The 20,557-nt window shown below is 38.6% G+C and overlaps 2 protein-coding genes across 5 annotated transcripts in view; one reads left to right on the forward strand and one right to left on the reverse strand.

Moving 5' to 3' along the window:
• Positions 1-11: 11 nt before the first annotated feature.
• On the forward strand, positions 12-7,646 carry LOC145487292 (uncharacterized). Its single transcript, XM_081466047.1, has 10 exons — positions 12-233; positions 391-500; positions 1,418-1,498; positions 2,020-2,159; positions 2,901-3,417; positions 4,345-4,369; positions 5,465-5,521; positions 6,074-6,154; positions 6,595-6,835; positions 7,404-7,646. Exons 1-9 carry the CDS (start codon positions 90-92, stop codon positions 6,649-6,651), a joined length of 1,212 nt encoding a protein of 403 aa, XP_081322173.1. The 5' UTR covers positions 12-89; the 3' UTR covers positions 6,652-6,835; positions 7,404-7,646.
• Positions 7,647-8,645: 999 nt separating this feature from the next.
• LOC145487287 (natural resistance-associated macrophage protein 2-like) overlaps positions 8,646-20,557 on the reverse strand; it is a 29,716-nt gene continuing 17,804 nt past the window's right edge. For all 4 annotated transcript variants that reach the window (XM_081466042.1, XM_081466040.1, XM_081466041.1 and 1 more), the window contains 12 exons: positions 19,846-19,904; positions 19,313-19,342; positions 17,788-17,859; positions 16,289-16,330; positions 15,699-15,788; positions 14,977-15,006; positions 14,285-14,434; positions 13,663-13,736; positions 13,328-13,403; positions 12,429-12,509; positions 11,381-11,422; positions 8,646-10,321 (listed from right to left, as the gene is read on the reverse strand). In XM_081466042.1, coding sequence (XP_081322168.1) covers positions 10,232-10,321; positions 11,381-11,422; positions 12,429-12,509; positions 13,328-13,403; positions 13,663-13,736; positions 14,285-14,434; positions 14,977-15,006; positions 15,699-15,788; positions 16,289-16,330; positions 17,788-17,859; positions 19,313-19,342; positions 19,846-19,904 — 836 coding nt within the window. In that variant the 3' untranslated portion in view covers positions 8,646-10,231. The remainder of the gene's footprint in view (positions 10,322-11,380; positions 11,423-12,428; positions 12,510-13,327; positions 13,404-13,662; positions 13,737-14,284; positions 14,435-14,976; positions 15,007-15,698; positions 15,789-16,288; positions 16,331-17,787; positions 17,860-19,312; positions 19,343-19,845; positions 19,905-20,557) is intronic.

Genomic DNA, 20,557 nt, shown 5'->3' on the forward strand with positions numbered 1-20,557 from the left:
TTGTCTTCAGCGATAGACACCAGTCAGCGGTTACGTAGCCCAGCTGTGTAGATAGAAACGTCATGTAACATTACGGATCATCTCCCAACATGGCGGACGACATGGACAACTGGTCTACAGGTACAAATTCGTCAACTGTGGACGTTTCCTCTGTTAAGAAACATCACAAACAAGACAAGTTAAGTTATAATAGACCAAAGTATCGAGAAGCCCGCTGGGAGAGATCAGTTAAGGTTTGTAGTAGTTACTAACTTCTTGCAAATATAGTGTTTGTCAGGTTTTTACTGTAGTTTGTAGACCATTTCCATGTTGTAAGCTTTTGAAAAAGCTCTGTAGCTAAATTATGCATCCTTGTTTTTTGTTTTGTTTTGTTTTGTTTTGTTTTTTAAGGTTTACACCATAAATTTGGAATCCAAGTATGTTCTGGTTCAAGGCATTCCTGCAGTGGGTGCAACGAAAGAATTACTGGAGTTGTTTGCACTCTATGGTGCAATTGAAGAGTAAGCTACCTGTATTATCATGTAATCTATTCCTGAAACACATGCGGAAAGTAGTTAGCAGTTTTTTTATACCAACAAGGCTTTTTTATGCGAGTTCTTAGGTCTTTTAAAAAAAAAAAAAAAATGGAAAGTTCTTTGTCGTGGAAATGTTGAGCACATCAGCCAGGGTACATTCTACAAGACTTCCATGTTGAAGATAGGCCAAGGCTTTTTAAATTCCACGCAATGTGCCTGGCAAGCAGCCAAAGTCCCACTCAGAGGAAAATTATTTCAAGAATGCCGACACCAACACAGGTGGGAAAATTTGGACTCGAACGGGTCGTATAAGATGCCCGATATCAGCTAGGATATGGGGAGGATAAAGAGAAATTTTAACAAGAAGCCATAGTTATGATGCCAATTCACCTTGTGTCATTAAGTGTTTATATACCAACACCAGCAAATATAAATGTGCATGCTGGCCAAAAACTCCAATTGCATGCCGGTATGCCACAAAAATGTAAAGACCACACAAAAGATCTTTGGCGTAACCTACACTGAATGCACCCTAGCATGTTAGGCATCACTGCATGATCTGACAGTTAACAATGGCTTTAACAGTGGGTTCTGCCCATATGTTGTGTCAGGCTTAGAAAGGCAGAAATGCTGGATGGTGGTGCTAGGGTGCTGTAAGAATTTGACAAAATTTGATTTAAATGAAATGGTCACCATTTTCCTCCAAAATTCTGCAATAAAGTTTGAAATATTACCTAGTGTATCATGTATCTGTTTTCTGACATTTGTACAGCAGTTAAAGTTTAAACTATGTTGGAGGTGGTTGATGGAGATGCATGTACATGAATGAATGAACTATGGTCTAGCACCCCATCCAGTGAAACTAACAATAAATGAGTGACAAGTGTCTATTTCTTATGAAGGTATCGCATCTTGGATGAGTATCCAACAGAGCCTTTCACAGAGGTTTACTGGATCAAGTTTCAGAAAATCAATTCAGCAAGGTATTGTGTACAAACTGTGCATAACTTTGGTTTTGGTTTCTGCAGAAATGTTACATACGTAAACAATGGGCATGTCAAGCAACAATTTGCAAGAAATACCTTTAAGCTGCGTAAGACATGTACAAAACTTGTGTTGAATAAGACGTGTAGTGCAAAAAGTTCTAAAAAAAGCAAACCTTTTATCAGTTGAATCTGTAAGTGTTTTACGGCTAGCTGTATTTGTATTTGACTGCAGGAAGTTTTTTTTTCCCTTCAAAATCAGGTAGAGAAGGTGAGTCTCATCTTATATCAGCCCCTTCTAGTCTACATGTACTTTACCCTTTCACACTTGCATTCATGGATAAACCTTAGAGAGATGAGTGGTGCCCAGTCACAGTCCATATATTTTTCTACTGAAAAGAAGTATGTGTATATGTATGTTTATATACATCATACAGTGTGATTGCTCGATCATCATGCAATGAAGAAAATGTTTCAAGTTTGTTTTATAGGAGTGGTATAATTCTCTCATTATTTTTTAGAATTGCAAAGAAGAAGTTGGATAACAGGTCATTCTTTGGAGGTATTTTGCATGTCTGTTATGCGCCAGAATTTGAAACAGTTGATGATACAAGAGAAAAGCTCCAGGAAAGGAGAAAAGTTATTGCAAAGAAGACAAGAGGTGACTAGGACCATTAACTTTTTTTTGTAACTTACTAGCAATATTTTAATTTCTAGTTATGATAATAACTTTGGAACATCTTGAGTTCAACCTTGCAGCTTGAAAAAAAAAAGTCAAAATGTAGGTTTCTGACTTGCATGATGAGAAAGGTGTATTTAACAAAATAATATGTAGATTTAGCCAAGCCCAAAAGTAGAGTCCCTGGAGCGGGTTGTTCAAAGTGCAATTAAGCTAACCCAGGAGTTTTGTAACTGGCTTTGAGGTGAGATGTTCTGTTTATATATTGTTTGGCCTTTTGTTTTGAGTTTGAATAACCTCAAACTTCTAAACCCAGGGTAGTGTTAACCAGCTTCCGAACAACCCAGCTCTGCGATTACAATAAGTTAACCAGGCTTGAGCTTGTGATCTAATTTAAAATCAGCACTTGGTCAGCGGTCAACAGGCGAAGCTCCGCTGTTAAAAAACTTAATCATTTGAGGGCCAGTTTTAATCATTTTGTAGACAACATAGAGGTTGCCAATTGCAAAGGGACTTCGAGAGTTCACACACTCAGTCACTTAGTCTGTGTGAAGTATGTTAAAAGTTATGTCTAGTTTATATATTTACATGTATGTATGCCTCGTTCAAATCGATGACATGACATCCATTTTTGAAGGTTATCACTGATACATTGTTTACAAACGTCATAGCAAGCTACATGTATTGTACACCATTTTTGATATAAGTGTTTTTTGTTAACAGAGCTGTTTGGTGCACAAGTAAAAACATCCAGTCCCAAAGCTACCTCTATAGGGGAGTCTTCATTGAAGAGCACCCTGCAAGAGGAAAGCAAGAGAAATCTGGAGTCATCTTCTGATATCCATGGACAACAATCGGCAGTTCACCAAACAGACCATTGCAGAGTAACGCCATCAGGCACTTTACATGAAGTGTGCTCCACTCCTTACACAATTCCGTCAGGTTCTTCTGTTGACTACCCGATCCTTCCACCACCACCACAGCATCTTCATCCATACCAATACCCTCCACCTCCACCCCCACCCCCTTGGGAATTTCCCCGGGTGCCATCAGCACATGCTACACTTCCAGTTTACTTGCAAAATTTACCCCCTCCCCCTCCTCCCCCACCACCTCCACCTCCACCTCCCCCTCCTGAGTCACCTGTATGTGATACAAAGACAAGCAAAGGACCAGGACAGGAGAAGCCATTTACTGTTTACATGTCGCAGGTCATGATAGGACCACAACCTGAAGAGGGGTGAGTTCATATGCACATGACTTGAACATGGTATGTAATCCCATAATTTGATAAACTGTTTGTGGTATAAATAATAATTATGTTAATAATGATTATTATTTGTAAATTTTATATTTGCCTCCACACTTTCAATATCCCCACTACTTAGTATTACTGTATGATACCTTTAATTTGTACTCAGTAGTACATGTTCTGTAGTCCTCCTGGTACACTTTAGAAGAAATTTTATTTACCTTGATAGTGATTTAGTTTCTCCACTATGTAAATTACCTATTGTCAGAAAATGTTATGGATGAAGAGAAATGTATTTAGCATGGGTTACGTAACCTCCTTTTGGGTGTTATGTGACACTTTGTCACAATGCTTCATTAGCGGGGCGTCGGTATATATATATAGCGTTGTCTTCATTTGTATTCATTCAAGTCATACAACTGCCTCTTCGCCCATCTAAATTAAATACCCAATGACTAAATTCAATTAGTATTTTTAAGTATTGGCTTGACATGTTTTGTATTTACATTATACTAGCTTATGTTTGGATCGTTATAAACTTTATACTATACACTACGTGTCATTGTTCAGTTGTATTTTTAGTTTTTGTTATTTTGCGCTTACATTGTTGATTAGTCTATGTAATTTTGATTGATAAGACATAATAAAGAGGGCTATACACAGCTCGTGTTGACACACCCCACAAGTGGTTGCTTATTACATGATAAATGTGTTATATTCGGTTGAGTGGGGCAGCGAATTAGAATATAAAACATACTGCACATTTCACATGAGGAGAACACATCGCAAAATTTTTATTGTCCAAACTTTAGAATCACTGATACCCTAACTTCAGTCTCTGATATGGTATGTATTTTTCTGTTTTCTTTCCAGCTTTTGTAGTGAGTTAATTGTTTTTGTTTAATTGCTTTTCAGAACTTCGTCAAACAGGCTTTCCTTGGTAACTATTTTAACTTTTTCTACTGTCTATAAAAATACAGCATAGTTGTTACTGATGTGTCGTATTTAAAGGTGTAGTTTTGCTGTATGGTTTCACAAGTTGTGCAGTATTGGAATATCAGTTCCTGGTAGAGACATTGAAGCATTACTAATCACTGAACTGTGTTATTCTCCAACTGATTTAAGTCATAGCATTCATTTGAACCTAACTTTACACAGACTAGTATCCATATGGAAAGTGAGGAAAGTTGGCTTACTACTAAACTCAGCAGTCCCCTGATTATCATTAATTATAATCCATCAAATATTTTCACTCACATACTATTGGTCTAAATGTATCACGTGACTGAATATTCCCCAGCTTGCACTGGGGAATATGCGAGTGATATTCCCCAATTTTAAAAACCGCGCATGTTGCAAAAAAATATTTGAAGAATAATTAACACTGACAATAGCCTCCATGTAGCACGAAAATATGCTCCTGAAGATATTTGTCCTTGGACATTATCTGTTCCTCAAAGCTCACAGTTTTCCTTGAGCTACACAGACAAATATCCAAACATCTTTCCGCACCAATTGAAGGTCTATTTATCCTTACGTTTTCCTAGTTAAGTGATTAGTGAAGAGAATAAGTTAGTGTTATTTTCTCCTTTGGCTTGTACTTCTATGTACATACGTGTATGTTCAGCAAACCTGTAGCAATGCATTGCTGTCAAAAAGATAAGATGTCGAGAATGATGATAAATGCAATGTCTACAAGGTTTATTTTCAAAAAAAAAAATGCCTTCGGCATTAAGAAACACATACATTAAAGCTTTTTACCAACTGGTGTGGGGTTTTATTGTCTTGTATCTGAGTGTCAAAGAATAGGACTCTACAATCATTACGAACTAAGCCATGGTCCTCCAAAGACAGATAATGCTGATAATGTGCTGAACAGATCATTAAGCTGTCCACTGGACAGATGTCAACAAGAAATATTATGTACTATGCTACTGATTGTACTTAAATTGTCCAGAGGATAATATTGTTCTTCATCATTTGAACAACTGGTCCAGAGTCTTGAGTTAATTTACTATAAGTTTTTTTTCCACAGACTGGTGACAATTCTCTTGATAAGACTGCATTTTCGATCAGAAAACGACTGCACCAGGTAAAGTCTTCTTGTCTTAAACTACAGTAGCTTGCAAAGGGTGCTGAACATTTCTGTTCTCACCTGTGTGAAAATAGCAATGCCACAGTGCAAGAGAATTATTGTATTTTAGAAAGTAGGTTAAGACTGCATACGAGCCAAGTGGCCCATCAGGCTGGAGCTTATCTCGGTTTCAGTAGCATGAAGTGACCAGAAGTATTTCTACTCCCCCCTGAATGGGATGCTGGTCTATCATACAGGGTTACCCCCAGCTTTAAATTCGCTGGTACCCATTTGCCCACCTGGGTGGAGAGAGGCACTGTGAGAGTAGTGTCTTACCCAAGAACATATCACAATGTCCTGAAGTTGAGTGCACTAACCATGAGGCCACTGCATCTCCACGGTTTTCAGAAGAGAACACCACAAAACACCAATACCCCAAACCTCTTTTTCAAAACTGCAATCTCCAAAACTTTTAACCAATCCCAAGCCACCAGAAAATATACTATTAATAATTATTCTCCTTAGCCTTGTGCACAGCCTAGTAAAAATTTGGTCCATTTTTATTTTCAGTTGTCAAGGACACATCAGAATACACAGGAAATCTCACCTTCCCCTGCACAAAATATGCAGCAAACTCTAAATATAGTTCAGGTACATGTATTCTGGGAAAACCAGGAATGATAATTATGTCAAACCACAGGGATAATTATTATGATTTTTTTCCTCACATGGTACAATAATGTTCCACAAGTGTATGTTATCTTGACGCTTTACTGATGTTCTGTTTATCAGACCACTGACTGACCTCTTACTTCAATGTCACAACGTGCTACACCTTAAAAGAGCTTAGTCGCTGGTATTTTGAATTGCCTTTAAATTGAAGGAAACCTGAAAATAGTAGTTTACTAAGACAGAAAAACACCAAAGATGTAATAATTATAATAAACCATAATGGAACAAAGTTAGTTAAGGATGGAGAGGATTAACACGGATTACAAACGGCGAACTTGAAAAATTTTGGCTTAATTTTTCAAGATAGGCAAACCGTGACGTAGCCCCTTTGACATGATCATTTTGTTTTCCACCAACAGAAGCCCGGTGAATCATCAACTTCCACTGTATCCAAAAAGAAGAGAAAACGAATTTGAAATGTCCTGCCTGAGAAAAAAACAAGAATTCAATACATTTTTTACTTATTTATGAAGTCAAATGAAAGCAAGCAGTGTGGGTTAAATGTTACTGTAGAAAGACAAGAGAACATGGCAATTGCAGTGCAATACACTGTAGAGGAGGAACTTGCAAGGCTACAACAATGGTTCCCTCTTTCTTGAGGTAACGTTTGACATAGCTGGTTAATTCAATCAATATTTAGACATGACTTTCACCATTGAAACGTTTCTTTTAAACTAGCGGTATTAACCACTGACTTAAATTTTTGTGCCGCTTTTTTGCCTCAGTTAACATGGTTTATGAATGAGAGTTTTCTTTTCTTTGCCTAAAAATTGGTTAACTCACCCCTTAAAGCACCTGTCAAGTTGTGTAAGGGATCGTTTAGCCAAGTCGCGGACCGTCACAGGGTGTGCTGAGAGTTGGAAATAGAGAGATGCTCTGCTTTTTCTTTCCAAATTTGTAATCACATGGCTGTATACTTGCTGTGAATTGGACTGTAACATACCATACAAATCAAAAATAATTTAGCTTATTTGTATCCATCGTGTTCAACAAGGTTTATGTATAACCATGCACTTTCTCTCAGAAGTAAAGCGTTATCGTAACTTAATTAGTGGATCATGTACTGAAAAATCATGTGTTTTATGGTCCAGGAAACAAACGAAAAAAGAAGTTAGCTGTGACTGCCTTTCAACTTCAACGATATTTTGTTTTTCTTTCATTTGTTCAGAAAACCTTGCTGTGTTATGTATTCCAAACTACTTCGAGACCGAAGTTACGCGAAAGCAAAGACAGAACCTGAATGATGTTCCTCTGAACACTTACCTGCCAACATTGCCTGGTAAAGGACTCCTTTAGATGTGGGCCATTCTTCACAGTTATGCAAACACATTGCAGGGTTGTTCGTTTTCTTTTTCTTTTCTTAATCTTATAGTAACATAATTTATTCAAATAAAATTGCTTTTTAAAAATACCGGTTGCATTACTTTTGTTTCAACACGATAATCTTCCTTTGCTATATTCCAGTTATGTAACGCTTTGGAGTGGTAAACCTTGAAATATCCACTGAGTCTCTTGTAAGGATAATCGTTCTTTAGTGGATGATGTTCAGCTGTATGTCTTGCAAGGTGAAGATCGAAGAAATCGAAACCATTCAACTGATAATTCCGTGAATTAAGGGAGGCAACTCAAATTAAAAATTCCCTGTAAAAAAGGTTTGCAAATTTGGTGCAATTACATTAGACCAAAAATTCGGAACTTTTCGACTTGCTTACATGCACAAGTTAAGCTGCGAAAGCCGAGCTCAGAACGAAAAAAGAAGCGCCGAAGGAACAGGGACTGACTGCAACCAGAAAAACTTTGATAAAGTCTACGGAACTCTCGAAACGGGGACAAATGGTACCGTCACTATTGGAAAAGGGACTAGACTGGTGAGAATTTTTTTACCAAAATTTGCGTATTTTCGTGGATGCTTGGCATTCAACCAATACTTCTGGACCTTTCGAAATGAGGACAAATCATAAGGAAATTTCCCGGGGAAAATTCCGAAAGTTTCCGAAATGCGAACCATTTAAGCAAGTTCGGAAATTCTGGCAGAAAAATGAAATGGAACATAAACTCCTAGTAGGCTATTTTTCGACAATTTGGGAACTTTCTATTTGGCCAAAAATTCTGGGTTAAATTTCCAGGAATGAGAACCACCTCGTGGGGCATACTCATTTCGGGAGCTCAACAATACGCGGATTTCCAGGATATTTTCGCGGGAAAGCTCTGCACTATTTACCCGTTTCGAATTTTTGGTCGAAAGGAAAGCAACACTCACTAACTTATCCTCTTTTCTAGAAAAACCTAAAAAATGATGGGTGCATCAGCCCCTGTTGTTTCTTTCGCCGCTGCAATGTCCGGAAATTCAAGCCAAAATTTGGGACAGGGCGGACAAGTCAAGTCAATTCTACATCACAAGTTCATTCACTTCACTTGATGCATCTTTTATTTTACCTAAAAAATACTCTTAATATATCAAAACATTTCGTCATTAGGAAGGTGATTGCTTCGTTACATTGCTCTACATCAATTTTAACTAACTATTAAGAAACGATTTCAATGCTAGGTTTGGCGCTACAAACCAATCCTTTACAAGCCCAACGTTGTCTTAGCCAACAGAAACTATTACTTGTAATTAAACAGTTCAAGTCAAATCTAAGTTACATTACACATCAAGTCTTTTGATTAGTTCTTACTATGTTTCATTTAAGGACAGACGTTAAGATGACGTCATTAACATTTGTGTTTGTTTCTTTATTACATAAAACAGATAGATTCCATGTTGGCATGAGTCTGTTCAGTGATAGATCACCAAGACATCAAAATGTGGTAAGAACATCAGTGACACACTAACCAAACGGCTCGTGTGCCACTTTTTTGTTCATACCATATTTTGACGTCATCTGTGATCAGTTACTGAACAGACGCACAGCATTAGATCGACCAACACGTTCTGTACGTCTAAAGCAAACGGATGGAACGTGTTGGTCGATCTAAATTCGAGTTAAGCTCGACGTTTGACCCAACGGTCGACCTTCACCCGTTTGAATCGACACAAATTGCAATTTAGTTCGTCTCTTCGTTCAATGATTGACCTAGTAGCTTCGCCTAACGCTGACGTCTCTGGGAAATAATTAGTCGGGCGTTAAGAAAGAATGAATATGATTGAGCCGAGTGCCTAAGATAGCTGGCAACAGTTTCTTCATCCCTTTTACTTTGATGAATGAATACTACCACTTTTTGTGTGGCTTATTGGCCCCACTAAGTCAGCATCCGTCAGCTGGCTAACTGGAGACAGAAAATCTGCCAAGTGAGAGCTCAGGACCACCTTAAATTTTTGAAGACTTACGGTGCCTCTTTTAGGAAAACAGGGGGTGCCAAGCTCGTTTTCGAGCTATAAGATAAAATTGCTCTGTTGCTTTGGCAACCAATGATGTCACGAGGTTGACCAAAACTTGTTTACCAATGAGTGAGTGTTTGTCTGAAACCAAAATTGTAGCATCACTTGATAAAAAGTGGTAGTATTGATCCATCAAAGTATAACTGCTGGAAAGTGCTGGAAACTGTTCCCAGTCACCTTCAAGAGAGGAAGTCATAATAGCAACAAACAAAACAAAACAAAAAAAATAACACGTAAAAATCAAACGAGTAACAATGTAACAATAAAAATAGTTTCATTTTTTCCAATTAGAAAACTGTTTTGGCTGCTGCAAAATTTGTCTACAACCTCTCAAACCTGCATTATATAATATTCTCTTCAAATTATGTACGCGACGTAACACTACACTTCTTTTAAAATTGTGCATTGTAATTTCTTAACGTTAGGTCTGTGCATAGGTTCATAAATATGCGGGACAAAATAGTAAATTTAACCGCGTGAAAGTTCCCTTTAAATTGCGTTGCATGACTTCTGAAATCAATTCGTTGAAGCTGACTAAGATGGTTACACTAGTACTTGTGGAGACAGGCAAATGGCGCCAGTACCGCAGTTTACAGCGCCACTGGAAGAGTTCATTAGTCCGGAGTCATGACTGGGTTTTCGTCCCGGTAAGCATGACTGTCTGTGTCTTCTTGAATTTCGTATGGCTCAGGTCTTCGTAAATACTGCCGAAAGGAACAAAAATTAACCTAAAAATGCTATAATAAACAAGTGCTTTTTGAAAATAACTGAATTCTTTCCCTAGTGAAGCAAGAACTTTTCTTCAGATGAAACCAACTGTAACCCGTTCACGAACAATTAGCCAGAAGTTTCACCACGACGTTGCTATGCAACACGCGCATAGTTACTACGTCATGCTCACGTGAAACCTGTCCACTTGTGCTGTTTGGATTTCTTGCAGCACTGATGTCATTCATGTCAGCTCTATTGGCCAAAGATCAGTCTTATTACAATTTTCCGGCAATATTCGACTGCGAGTGCTATTTGAAACTCTTACAAATAAGGAAATGACACGAAAGATGTTTTCAAACTCTTTCTCCACGAACACTTTATAATTAAATGCACTTGTGTTGACGCTGATTCACTGGAAATTAAAACTTTGCCTTTCAAAATGTCTTTGAAAACCTCCTCATTTAAAGTGCACCCATCTCACCATTTTCGATAAATCCACGCGAAAGTACCCGAAATTTTTCTGATTCCTGTTGTACGAACGAAAATGGTCTCATCAGCGGCATGTTGCTTGGCAACCTAATTATGCTCGTACCCAGAGCCAACGGTCTACCTCAAAACGGCACGAGGAAAAATCTCTCTTTGAAGCCACAATTCAATTGGCCAGATTCTTGAGCGAGGATTTCACTAATTCGACGCTAGTTTTCCTCCAAAAAATATCACTGGTTGCTCTCTGACTGAAAAGGAGAAGGAAAGGGGAAAACGAGAAGTGCGAAATTCAACGAGCCTTCCACGCAGGCCACGACCGCAGAACCTAACAGAACTTAAGAAAGCTGGTTTACAGTAAAGTGTTCCAATGAACTCCACATATTTTAAATTTCCTTAAAAAAAAAGTCTGCGTATAGTTCGCAAGTGTTGTAATCGAACCGTTTCAGTAGCATATTAACAGTTGATATATGCTCGGGAAGGAAATCAGCGTTGAATAAGTGAAAATTTTAGTCCAAGAACTTGGCCAATCTTTCATTTCAAACATTGTACGAAGGGGTCCTACATACCTTTATAAAGTCCAGAAAGGTGAACCCAAGCGCAAAGTAAACCTAGAACAATACATAACCAAATGTTATTCGCTGATGTTACAATTAAAGCTCCAGCGATTGCCACCGTCGATTAAGCCTGTTGTCTTCGACTAGTTTGGAAAGAAAACTGTTGGGTACATACTACGTTTATCAGCTGAGTAAGGCGCGACGAAAGTTTGGTAAATAGGTTTTAACGTTCAACTTGTGTTGTTGTCACAGGCAACTGGCTTCGTATACAGTGGCAACTTGTCGGCCTTTGACGTTATTGGTAGCAAAGCGCGCGAAATTGCAGGCGACGATATTGTTACCATTGGAAACGGGGAAAGTTGCCCGTGGCAACACCGTAATTTCAAGGCCAACTCTTCGTCGCCAAAGTTCCATCGCGCCTTACTCGACGGATAATCGTAGTACTTGTAAATTGAAAACTACGACCAAAATTTAATAACCCAAATCATTATCCGCAAAACAGACACTGTTCATTGCCTAGTAAGGTCAATCGCTTGCGGCATGTGTTCCCACAACATTTCGTTTCCTCACAAACTTTCACTCGTGTTTCCACAACGCGATCGAAACAAGGAAAATCCTTTCTATTTTTTTCATTCAAAAAGTGGAGTCGAGCTTCCTTTATTTAACATACCCTAAACTGCCGCTTATAAACCCTGGGCTGATAAAAATTTGTTAGGGGTTGTGAATGGGTCTATGAACGGAGGGGCTTACATCCGGTAAACAAGAGCGGGGGGGGGGGGGCAGTACGTCCGGGGGAGACTTATAATCGGAAGTAACATTGTTTACAAGTGGATGTACCAATAACCGGGGGGGGGGGTGGCTAATAAGCAGGAGGACTTATAAGCCGAGTTTAAGGCACAGTAATTGAATCCTTTACAAGATTTCACCTCCCTTTTATCTCTCGGAGGCGTCTGTGTACCTCATAAGGTTTTCTCATGACAAATTCTAGGCTGCTGCCTTAAAATCGATTCGCGTAAATTTCCGTCAGAAACTTCAAGAACTTCAAGAAACTCACACTTACCAGTAACAACAGAAAGGTAACGTAGAAGAGAAGATACAACCCAACCAGAATATAGTAACCTGCGTTTGGTGGTATTTCAGACTGAAAATAGAACAACAATAAATAAATTAGGAAGAAAAAAACTAACAGTGAGAGCGGCCTAATTAATGGTTAGTGCACTGAACTCCGGGTTTTTTCGTGTTGTGTTTTCGGACATGACAGTCCATTCTCAGGCGCAATGCCTCTCGCTAACTAGGTGCATAAATGAGTACCGGAATGTTGTAGGGGAAACCTGAAAGACCTATTGAGGTTAGTCTGCGAAGGTGTTGATGATAGACCATATTCGTATTCTCGGTATTGGACTGGAACAAGCTTGCAACCGAGGCTAATGCTGGGAGTCTTCAAATACCGTTAACTTCCGAACGTAACGTCAAAAAATTGTGGCCGCTAATAAATCCCGAAAGTAGCGACCCCCAGTCGTAACAACTTTATGTAACGTTTTTTTTGCTCCCCGAAAGTAACGATCCCCCGAAAACAACGAGCCCCAAAGGCTGCCAATTTACGGCACTAGAAATAATGTCATGTGACGTTTCAATGTAGTCAGCATCCATATCAAGATTGAACCAATCGTTGCATGTCAAAGGTCTTATAAGAGTAGACTGTTTACCGTCTGCTTTTTTCCTTTGGAAAGTCTGCAAGAGAGATGGGGCGAGGGTTTTCAGAAGAGAGGAGACTGGGATGAGATAAGCCCCAACCCCTCCTCGTTCATACCGCCCTTTTTTCACTGACGTTTGCATGAATAAACACTGTTTACTACTGCAAATAGTCTATACTCAGTGTGAAGTCTATAGTCTGTATTCGGTATGTATAAGGGGAGGGGAGTGGGGTGGGCGAATATGCAGGCTGGTTTCATAACTTACCACATATTCAGCAACAAAAAACATATTAATTCCTATGACCAGAACGGACATTAACCAAGCTACACCTTGCATTACCCTGAAGGAAAAAATAAAATAAAGCAATTTGAGTCTGCTCACAGTCACGTTAATTTCCACGCCGGTTGTTTTGGCGGGAAACCCTGAAGTGGTGACGAGTAGAGGACAAAAAATAAAGCGGGAAACAACTGAAGACTGAGGAGGGCATGGCATTCTAAAAAAAAGGCGGGAAACACCTAGAAGCCGTGACAAGAACGTGTGATACTAACTGGCGGGAAATTGTGGCAAGAAAACAAATCGCTATCTTTGCTATGACCTACCTTCCGTTCTTAAAGGATTTCATGATAGTTTGGTCTCCCGTAAATTGTAGCACCGGAATCAGAGCAAAAGGGAGCTGATGAACAAAAAACGAGGAAATTATCCGTAAGATAATGGTTAGCAAACCCCATTTTGTTCACAAATCAGTTAACAGTAACTAGTGAATTTGAACTATCCCGCGGCAAAATGAGCTAAACTGAAAAGGGGACAAATACTAAAGTATCCACTTTTATCGGGGTTTGAGGAATGTTGTAAATTTCAACAATATTTATGAATCAGAAGCTTAACACATCTGGTAAAAGATTCTGTTGCTGAAAACGGAGGGTCTTTAAGGGGGAAACCTGTAACGGCATTTCACAGGTCTACTTGGCAACGTAAATGTATGTGCGCGAGAACATTGGTCAAGATAAACAGCGAATGTATGACAAAAACTCCACTACACTTTCTTCAGCACCGCCACATTCGTCAAACATGGTCAGCCAAAACACTTGTCTAATGCTTTTACAATTCATAACTAACAGAAAAATCCCGTGCCAAGGAAGTAGTTTATGACGTTTATAAGGCCGAGTTATTATTACTTTGAATTTTAATCTACTTAATGCCAAAAGGCCTCTGGCAATATACCTGCAAACTCTGCAACACATTAAGAAAGTCATTCATTCCAGTCAAATCTTGAACGCCTTCGTAAAACGCTACAAAAAGTGTAGGAGCAATGGCAATTGATCTTGTAAACAGCACACGCTTCCATCTTGCCCAGGAAATCTTCAAGAAGCCCTGCACAACAAATCAGATTGATACACTACACTAGTTTCTTCAATCTTGCACACAAGCAACATCCAGTTTTTTGTTTTGTTTTTTTTTTTTTTCAATGTACAAAGCCGGTGTTGTCCAGTCGGAGTGTATTTCATCGTAATTTCATTTCGTTCATTCCTTCAAAATGACACACCTTCGCCGTCAAGCATCTCTTTTCCAATATTTTACTCACCTCTTCTGACAAATGGCCCCATTTTCAGTCAATGTTTCTTTTACTTTAACAATTTTACAATTGAGCCCTTCACAAAGGGTAGAATATAACAACAGAAAGGAATACACGTAGGTTCAACGCTAGTGCGTGAAAATCACGGACGAGACGGGGCCATTTTTCAACTCAGAATGGCAGAGCCAATCAAATGCAAGAGAAAGTAACAATAACCAATCAGAGACGCGCTGACGTGCACACAAGTGGTTTTCTTCGTACGCTTTTTTCTTTCAACACAGCACAAAGCATGTAAGAACTAAATAATTATCAATAAAAAAAAAAAAAATGAGATTCATACCTCCATGGCAAATTGACCAGAGTAAGTTCCCTAAGAAAGTCAAACCAAAACAAAATCGTTATGTTCACATTTCTGGGCAACAATTTCGTATTCAGATACAAGGGACTGAAAGAACGCATAATCAATAAACTGAACACTTAGCAAGTGCTGTTTAACCCATTTGACTCCCGAAGCTTTTTGCTAAAAACGCATTTTTTGGACATTTTCAAGATTTTCAGCCAGGATATGAGCTAAATTAGCACCAATCTACTCAAAAAAAAATATATTTGCAACATCACAGCATGCCTGTCTTTCCAGTAGCATCGCGTTTTACCCCATGTTTGCTCGGGCATGCGCAGAAATCAAAACGTCTCTAGGCTTTTGGATTTTTTTTTTTTTTTTTTTTTTTTTTTTGTCGCCTTTCTTTTTTCTCCTTTTCTTATCTATTTGCTGCAGTGATTGACCTTCTACTGGGCTTGCTTCCAGTTCAAAAATTTCCGAGAAAGCATCATCGAGACAGGCAATTAAACAGTCAAAACATCGGTGTGCTTTATTACACGGTTTATTACTATCCTACCAAAATAAAGTAACGACAACCTTTTTCACGACAGTTTTAAGTGTTTCCTCAAAGCGCATCAGCGTTTGTAGCGTTTTGGCGTGGACGAAGAATTTAAAACGCATTAGCGTAGACAAAATCTTCAAATACTTTCTAATGTCTTGGAAAAGAAAAAAAAAAAACATACCGTCATTGTTGAGCTCTGACCAGCTGCTAAGATTCCTATACCCCAAATATACAATGCTGCAGGCCCGAACATGCACCCAAGAAACACACCCTGAAACACAAACAACACTTGTCATTTAAACACGTCTTATAAACCAAGAGCGAGGGCCGTACTGAGAAAATATCAGCCCTTGGTCACTCTGCTCAGATTCACACAACTTAGGGCTGATGTTGTCCCAAGAATAGGACCAAGCAATCTCGTCAATAACAGATTTATTACGGGTGCTGTTTAGCAGAAAATCTCACGAACACAGGACGGAAAGACGCCCTTAACTTCGAGCGTGCAATTCGGATTGACTCGACTTAGTGTTATGATGAAATAATCTGCAACAGCTCTGGTCGCACGAGACATTTTTTCTCAAGGGAATGGTACACTTTCTTGAAGTAAGTAACCTTTCCACACGCAACCCGCCAGAAACATGCTATAACGTGCAGGGAACAATCCCTCGTGACTACACCGCACATTGCACATTGTATCCTAATTCCCAAGTCACCGAACACCACTCTTCCTGCGATACCTTTACTTAAATAACAAACAAATCAATTCCTTACCCCTTTATAAAGATCCCCTTTGATGGTGGAGTTCCATTGAAGCTATAGTTGCGTGTACACAGAAAGAAAGATAAGTTAATATTTCATGGCCCAAGGTAAGACTCTTGAAACTATTTTTAACAGAAAATAAAAGAGATGGATCAATAGAGAGTCAGTAAGAACTGAAGGCTCAAGAAAGGGGTTTCATAAGGGACATGCGCGACTAAAGTGTCACACAATTTACTGTGACACAACATCGGACTCGCTGCATGTGACTTGGGAACTTTAATTGTGTTTTTTAAAAAGCAACCTTATACAGTCGAACCCCGGAGGGGGGGGGGGGGGGTACTGCCAGAAAAATTGGGTGGGTGTGTGATGCCCGCTTCCCAAAACCCTTACCCCATTTATGACCAAAATCTGCGATATTCCCTACCCTATTCATGACCTGACCAAAAATTCGAAAGCCTATTTATGACCTGACCCTTAAATCAAAACCCAGTTTCAGACCTGCGTTATAATTAGTTCCCTAGTTCAGACCAATGTTTAATTACCGTAAACATAATCTGTGAAGGGCTTTTGTTGATTTTCTTTCCGATAATGATGAAAAAGTGGCCTCTTCTTAAATACATACCCATATCAAGGCTAGAGTGCAAAAAACCATACCTTTTTATGACCAAAATGGCCTAAATCAGCTAAAATCGATACCCTTTTTATGACCAAAACAGCAAAAAACCATACCCTTTGGGGCCGCACATACAGGCGTATACAAAGAGATTATGTGAATTCTGGTTTCGCTGGGGCTTAGTGAAATGTCCCTTATGTAGAGGAATTCACATGATTGAGGTGTCCATAAGGAGATGTTTGATTGCACAAGTTTACATGAGACACATCGAAGAAAATTTGTAAGAAATACTATTTACTTAGGGAACAAATTAAACATGTGGCTTTAGAATGGAACATGAACATGTGACTTTTAAATCACAATTATCCTTTCAATTAAGAGTCACACATGACTTCAAAACACAATCCGTGCACAGTGTACAAATGGTGTACAAAAGCCAGATTACTTTGCAAATTAACGAGCGCGCTTTCGTAATTTACACTAATCGTGATATTTGATCATTCGTTCTCTAACTTATTAATAAGATTAATAATTCACCAAGTTTAAATAAAGGAAATCATGACTGTGAGGGTGTTTGGATATCTAATCTTAATTAGCATAGCTTTTCACGATTTTATTTCTCCGGTTTCTCCTTAGTTTTAGTCTCGATTGAGAAGATATATCAAACACTCAAGACAACGTTTGACGACATTTCCAAACACCTCGAAGTTCGTGACAAATACTCCGCTACGCGTCGTATTTTCAACTCTCTTCTCGGTGTTTGGAAACGTGGTCAAACACGGTCTTTCGTGTTTGATATATTACTTCAAATTTGAGAGAATTTTCAAATATCACTCGAAGTGCAAATCCCCGATTGTACTCACATTCATACGATTACTTATGGTAATTTGAACCTTACATGATCTGATGAACTCGTGTTTACATTGAATATTGAAGCTTGCTTGATGTTGTTTGAGTTGCAGGAAGGATACTGAAAACAAAAGGAATTTTAAAATCAACTTATTGTGAACATTAAAATATCACCCATACAAGATAAATTGTTTACATCTTTAAGTACGTTATTACACATTACTTTCAAGGAAAAAGAAAGTGACATATTTGAAAAAGTGAAAGCTAAATGTACAACAATTGTCCAAATTCACGAAAATTATCATTCTTAAATAAACGGCCGCTTTAAAACTGTAACAGTAAGGGAATTTGGCTGTAAATTTCAGTAGGCCAAATCTAAGTTGAAAGTCATTTGAAACTCGAACAACTCCACTCGATCCACAACCCTGGAAACGCGAAAACTTCGAGTCTCAAGCCTATAGTCACGAGAATCGAGAACTTCAAATTTCGAATCTCGAGTCAAGAGCTTTGAGTTAAGCTTCAAGTCAAGAACTTTGAGTTCTGAGCCAAAGGGTTCGGTTTCGAGACAAGGAAACAAAAAACTTATCGCTCGATTATCTCTTCAGAAGAAAAAAATAAACTTACTACAGTAATGTTGAAACTCTCAACAACAGCCTCACTGCAGCAGAATGAAATGGCCATAGCCCATTGCAAAAAACGTGAGAGGACTGGGAAAGAGTATGGTTGTTTTCCGTTTGTTTGAAAAGCTAAAGATATTCAAATGAAAGATCAACTAAATTTGAGAGTCTTAAGCAAGAATAGAAGTATTTAGAGGAGGAAAATGGCAAAATGATAGCTCTTCAAATATCACCTAAAATAGAGAGTTTGTATGGATTGGGTAGACAGGCAACAAAATCTTTTAAGGGTTTGTATGGAATTTTGCAACTTTTGCAAGGCTCCCATTTGGACAATTTTCCTCTAAAAACTCTCAAACTTGACTGGGTAGCTTTTCATTCAGTAAACTTTTTATTTCAGTTGAAATGTTTACATTTCTAATCAATATAAGAAACTCGTCCCAGTCCTCTCACGCTTTTGCAATGAACTATTGCAAGGAAGGAGGCTGTCATAGAGAGTTTACAATAACAAAAAAAAGACTATTTAGTGGCGTGCGTTTGGTTCAAAAAAATCACCTACGCGACTGGTCCGCAGGGACTGCTCATGCTGGCACTGAACTCTAGCTTCCGCAGTGTGAATCAACTAGGAGTATTTCTAACCCCCCCTCCCCCACTCCCCCCCCCCCCCGGATGGGATACCAATCTATCACAGGCCTGCTCAAAATCTATAAGTCCACTAGAAGTCGTTTAAGTCTTCAGCAAAATCCATGACTGTTCAGAAAATGAGCTTTGAACATTTTTGCAAGTAATTGGTGTTATGTTGGAAATTGTCGTTAACTCCTGACTGATTATTGTACAGTATCCACTTGTATGTATACCGAAAGATGCATTGTGTATTAAATAGTTATGAATTTTGCAATTAGAATGCACACAAACATTTTTAACTGAGCTGTAGTAAATTCTAACTATGACTTAACTTACCACATCCATGTATGTCTTCCCATAAAATGCCTGAGGTAACAAAGTTGAAAGAGATAACTTAACAATCATACAGGAAGTGCCTACAAGAATATGGCAGCGACTTTTAAACCCAACAGACTCATAGCTCTTTGGACTGAAATTCGGTTTCTGTGCATGTAGCTTTAATAGCAGCTATGAGTAACCAGCCTGGGGATAAGAGTAATGGTTACGCCCCCCTCCCCCCCTCCCCCCCTCCCCCCCCCCTCCCCCACCGATGGATGCTAGTGCATTTCCATGACAATTTCCAGGTAAACATTCAAACCTCTGCTGGCACTAAAATTGTAGTAACTTCCACCTCAAATTACCTTATCTAAGCTTATCATTTTCTGAAAACTTTTTTGATACATCAATTCATCAATTGAAAGCATAATTTGCATTTGTGACATGCTAGCCCCACTTTCAAAGACGATTGAGCCATAAATCAATTAAAATGCCAGGCAACAGCCATAACCTTAAATATTGGAATCTCTTTAACGATAAAAATCTTCTACTACCTGTGCAAATACTGCGACCACAAAAATGTTGATGACCAGAGAAACAAATAATGCAATAGCTGAAACAAAAACACAAAAGGGATTGCAATGACATTGACCTCCGTGTAATAAAAACATTAATTACACAGTGGATATCAGACTCAACCTTGTTTTCAGGGTTTGCCTTCTTCCCCACCCCTTGTAGTGAGAGAGAGGGGACGGGGAAGAAGAGAGAGCCTGGGAAAAGGCTGCATCAGAGTGTCTAAAATCTCACATCATTGCCACAACACCCACTGCTTATTTCTTACACATGACTTCAACCACGTGATCTTTGCTGACGTCATTGTTTACATTTTGCCCCATTAGCATACAACTTTGCGTAGAGAAGGCATCAAGTTAGTTATATATTGATGAATTCCAAACAGTTAACGAGCTTGTGAAATGTTGAAATGTTTGGCTCACTGGGTGTAATGAATTGAATAAAAAATTGACTTTCAAAAACTGCAAAATTCCTGAGCGACAATTTAAAAGCTGTAATGAGCCAATTATATGTACATTCAACAACAGTTTATTTCTGCTACTGTAAACAACTAAAACAATTTACAAGATTATAATTATAAATAAATAAATAAATAAACAGTACAGTACATACAGCAGTGGGACACCCAAAATAACTAAAAAGTTAAACTAGTTGTGTGACCGACTTGGTAAAACTTTGAGACTTCAAATCCAC

The sequence above is a fragment of the Orbicella franksi genome, chromosome 5 (genome assembly GCF_964199315.1).
Source record: "Orbicella franksi chromosome 5, jaOrbFran1.1, whole genome shotgun sequence".
NCBI classification, from domain to species: Eukaryota; Metazoa; Cnidaria; class Anthozoa; order Scleractinia; family Merulinidae; genus Orbicella; species Orbicella franksi.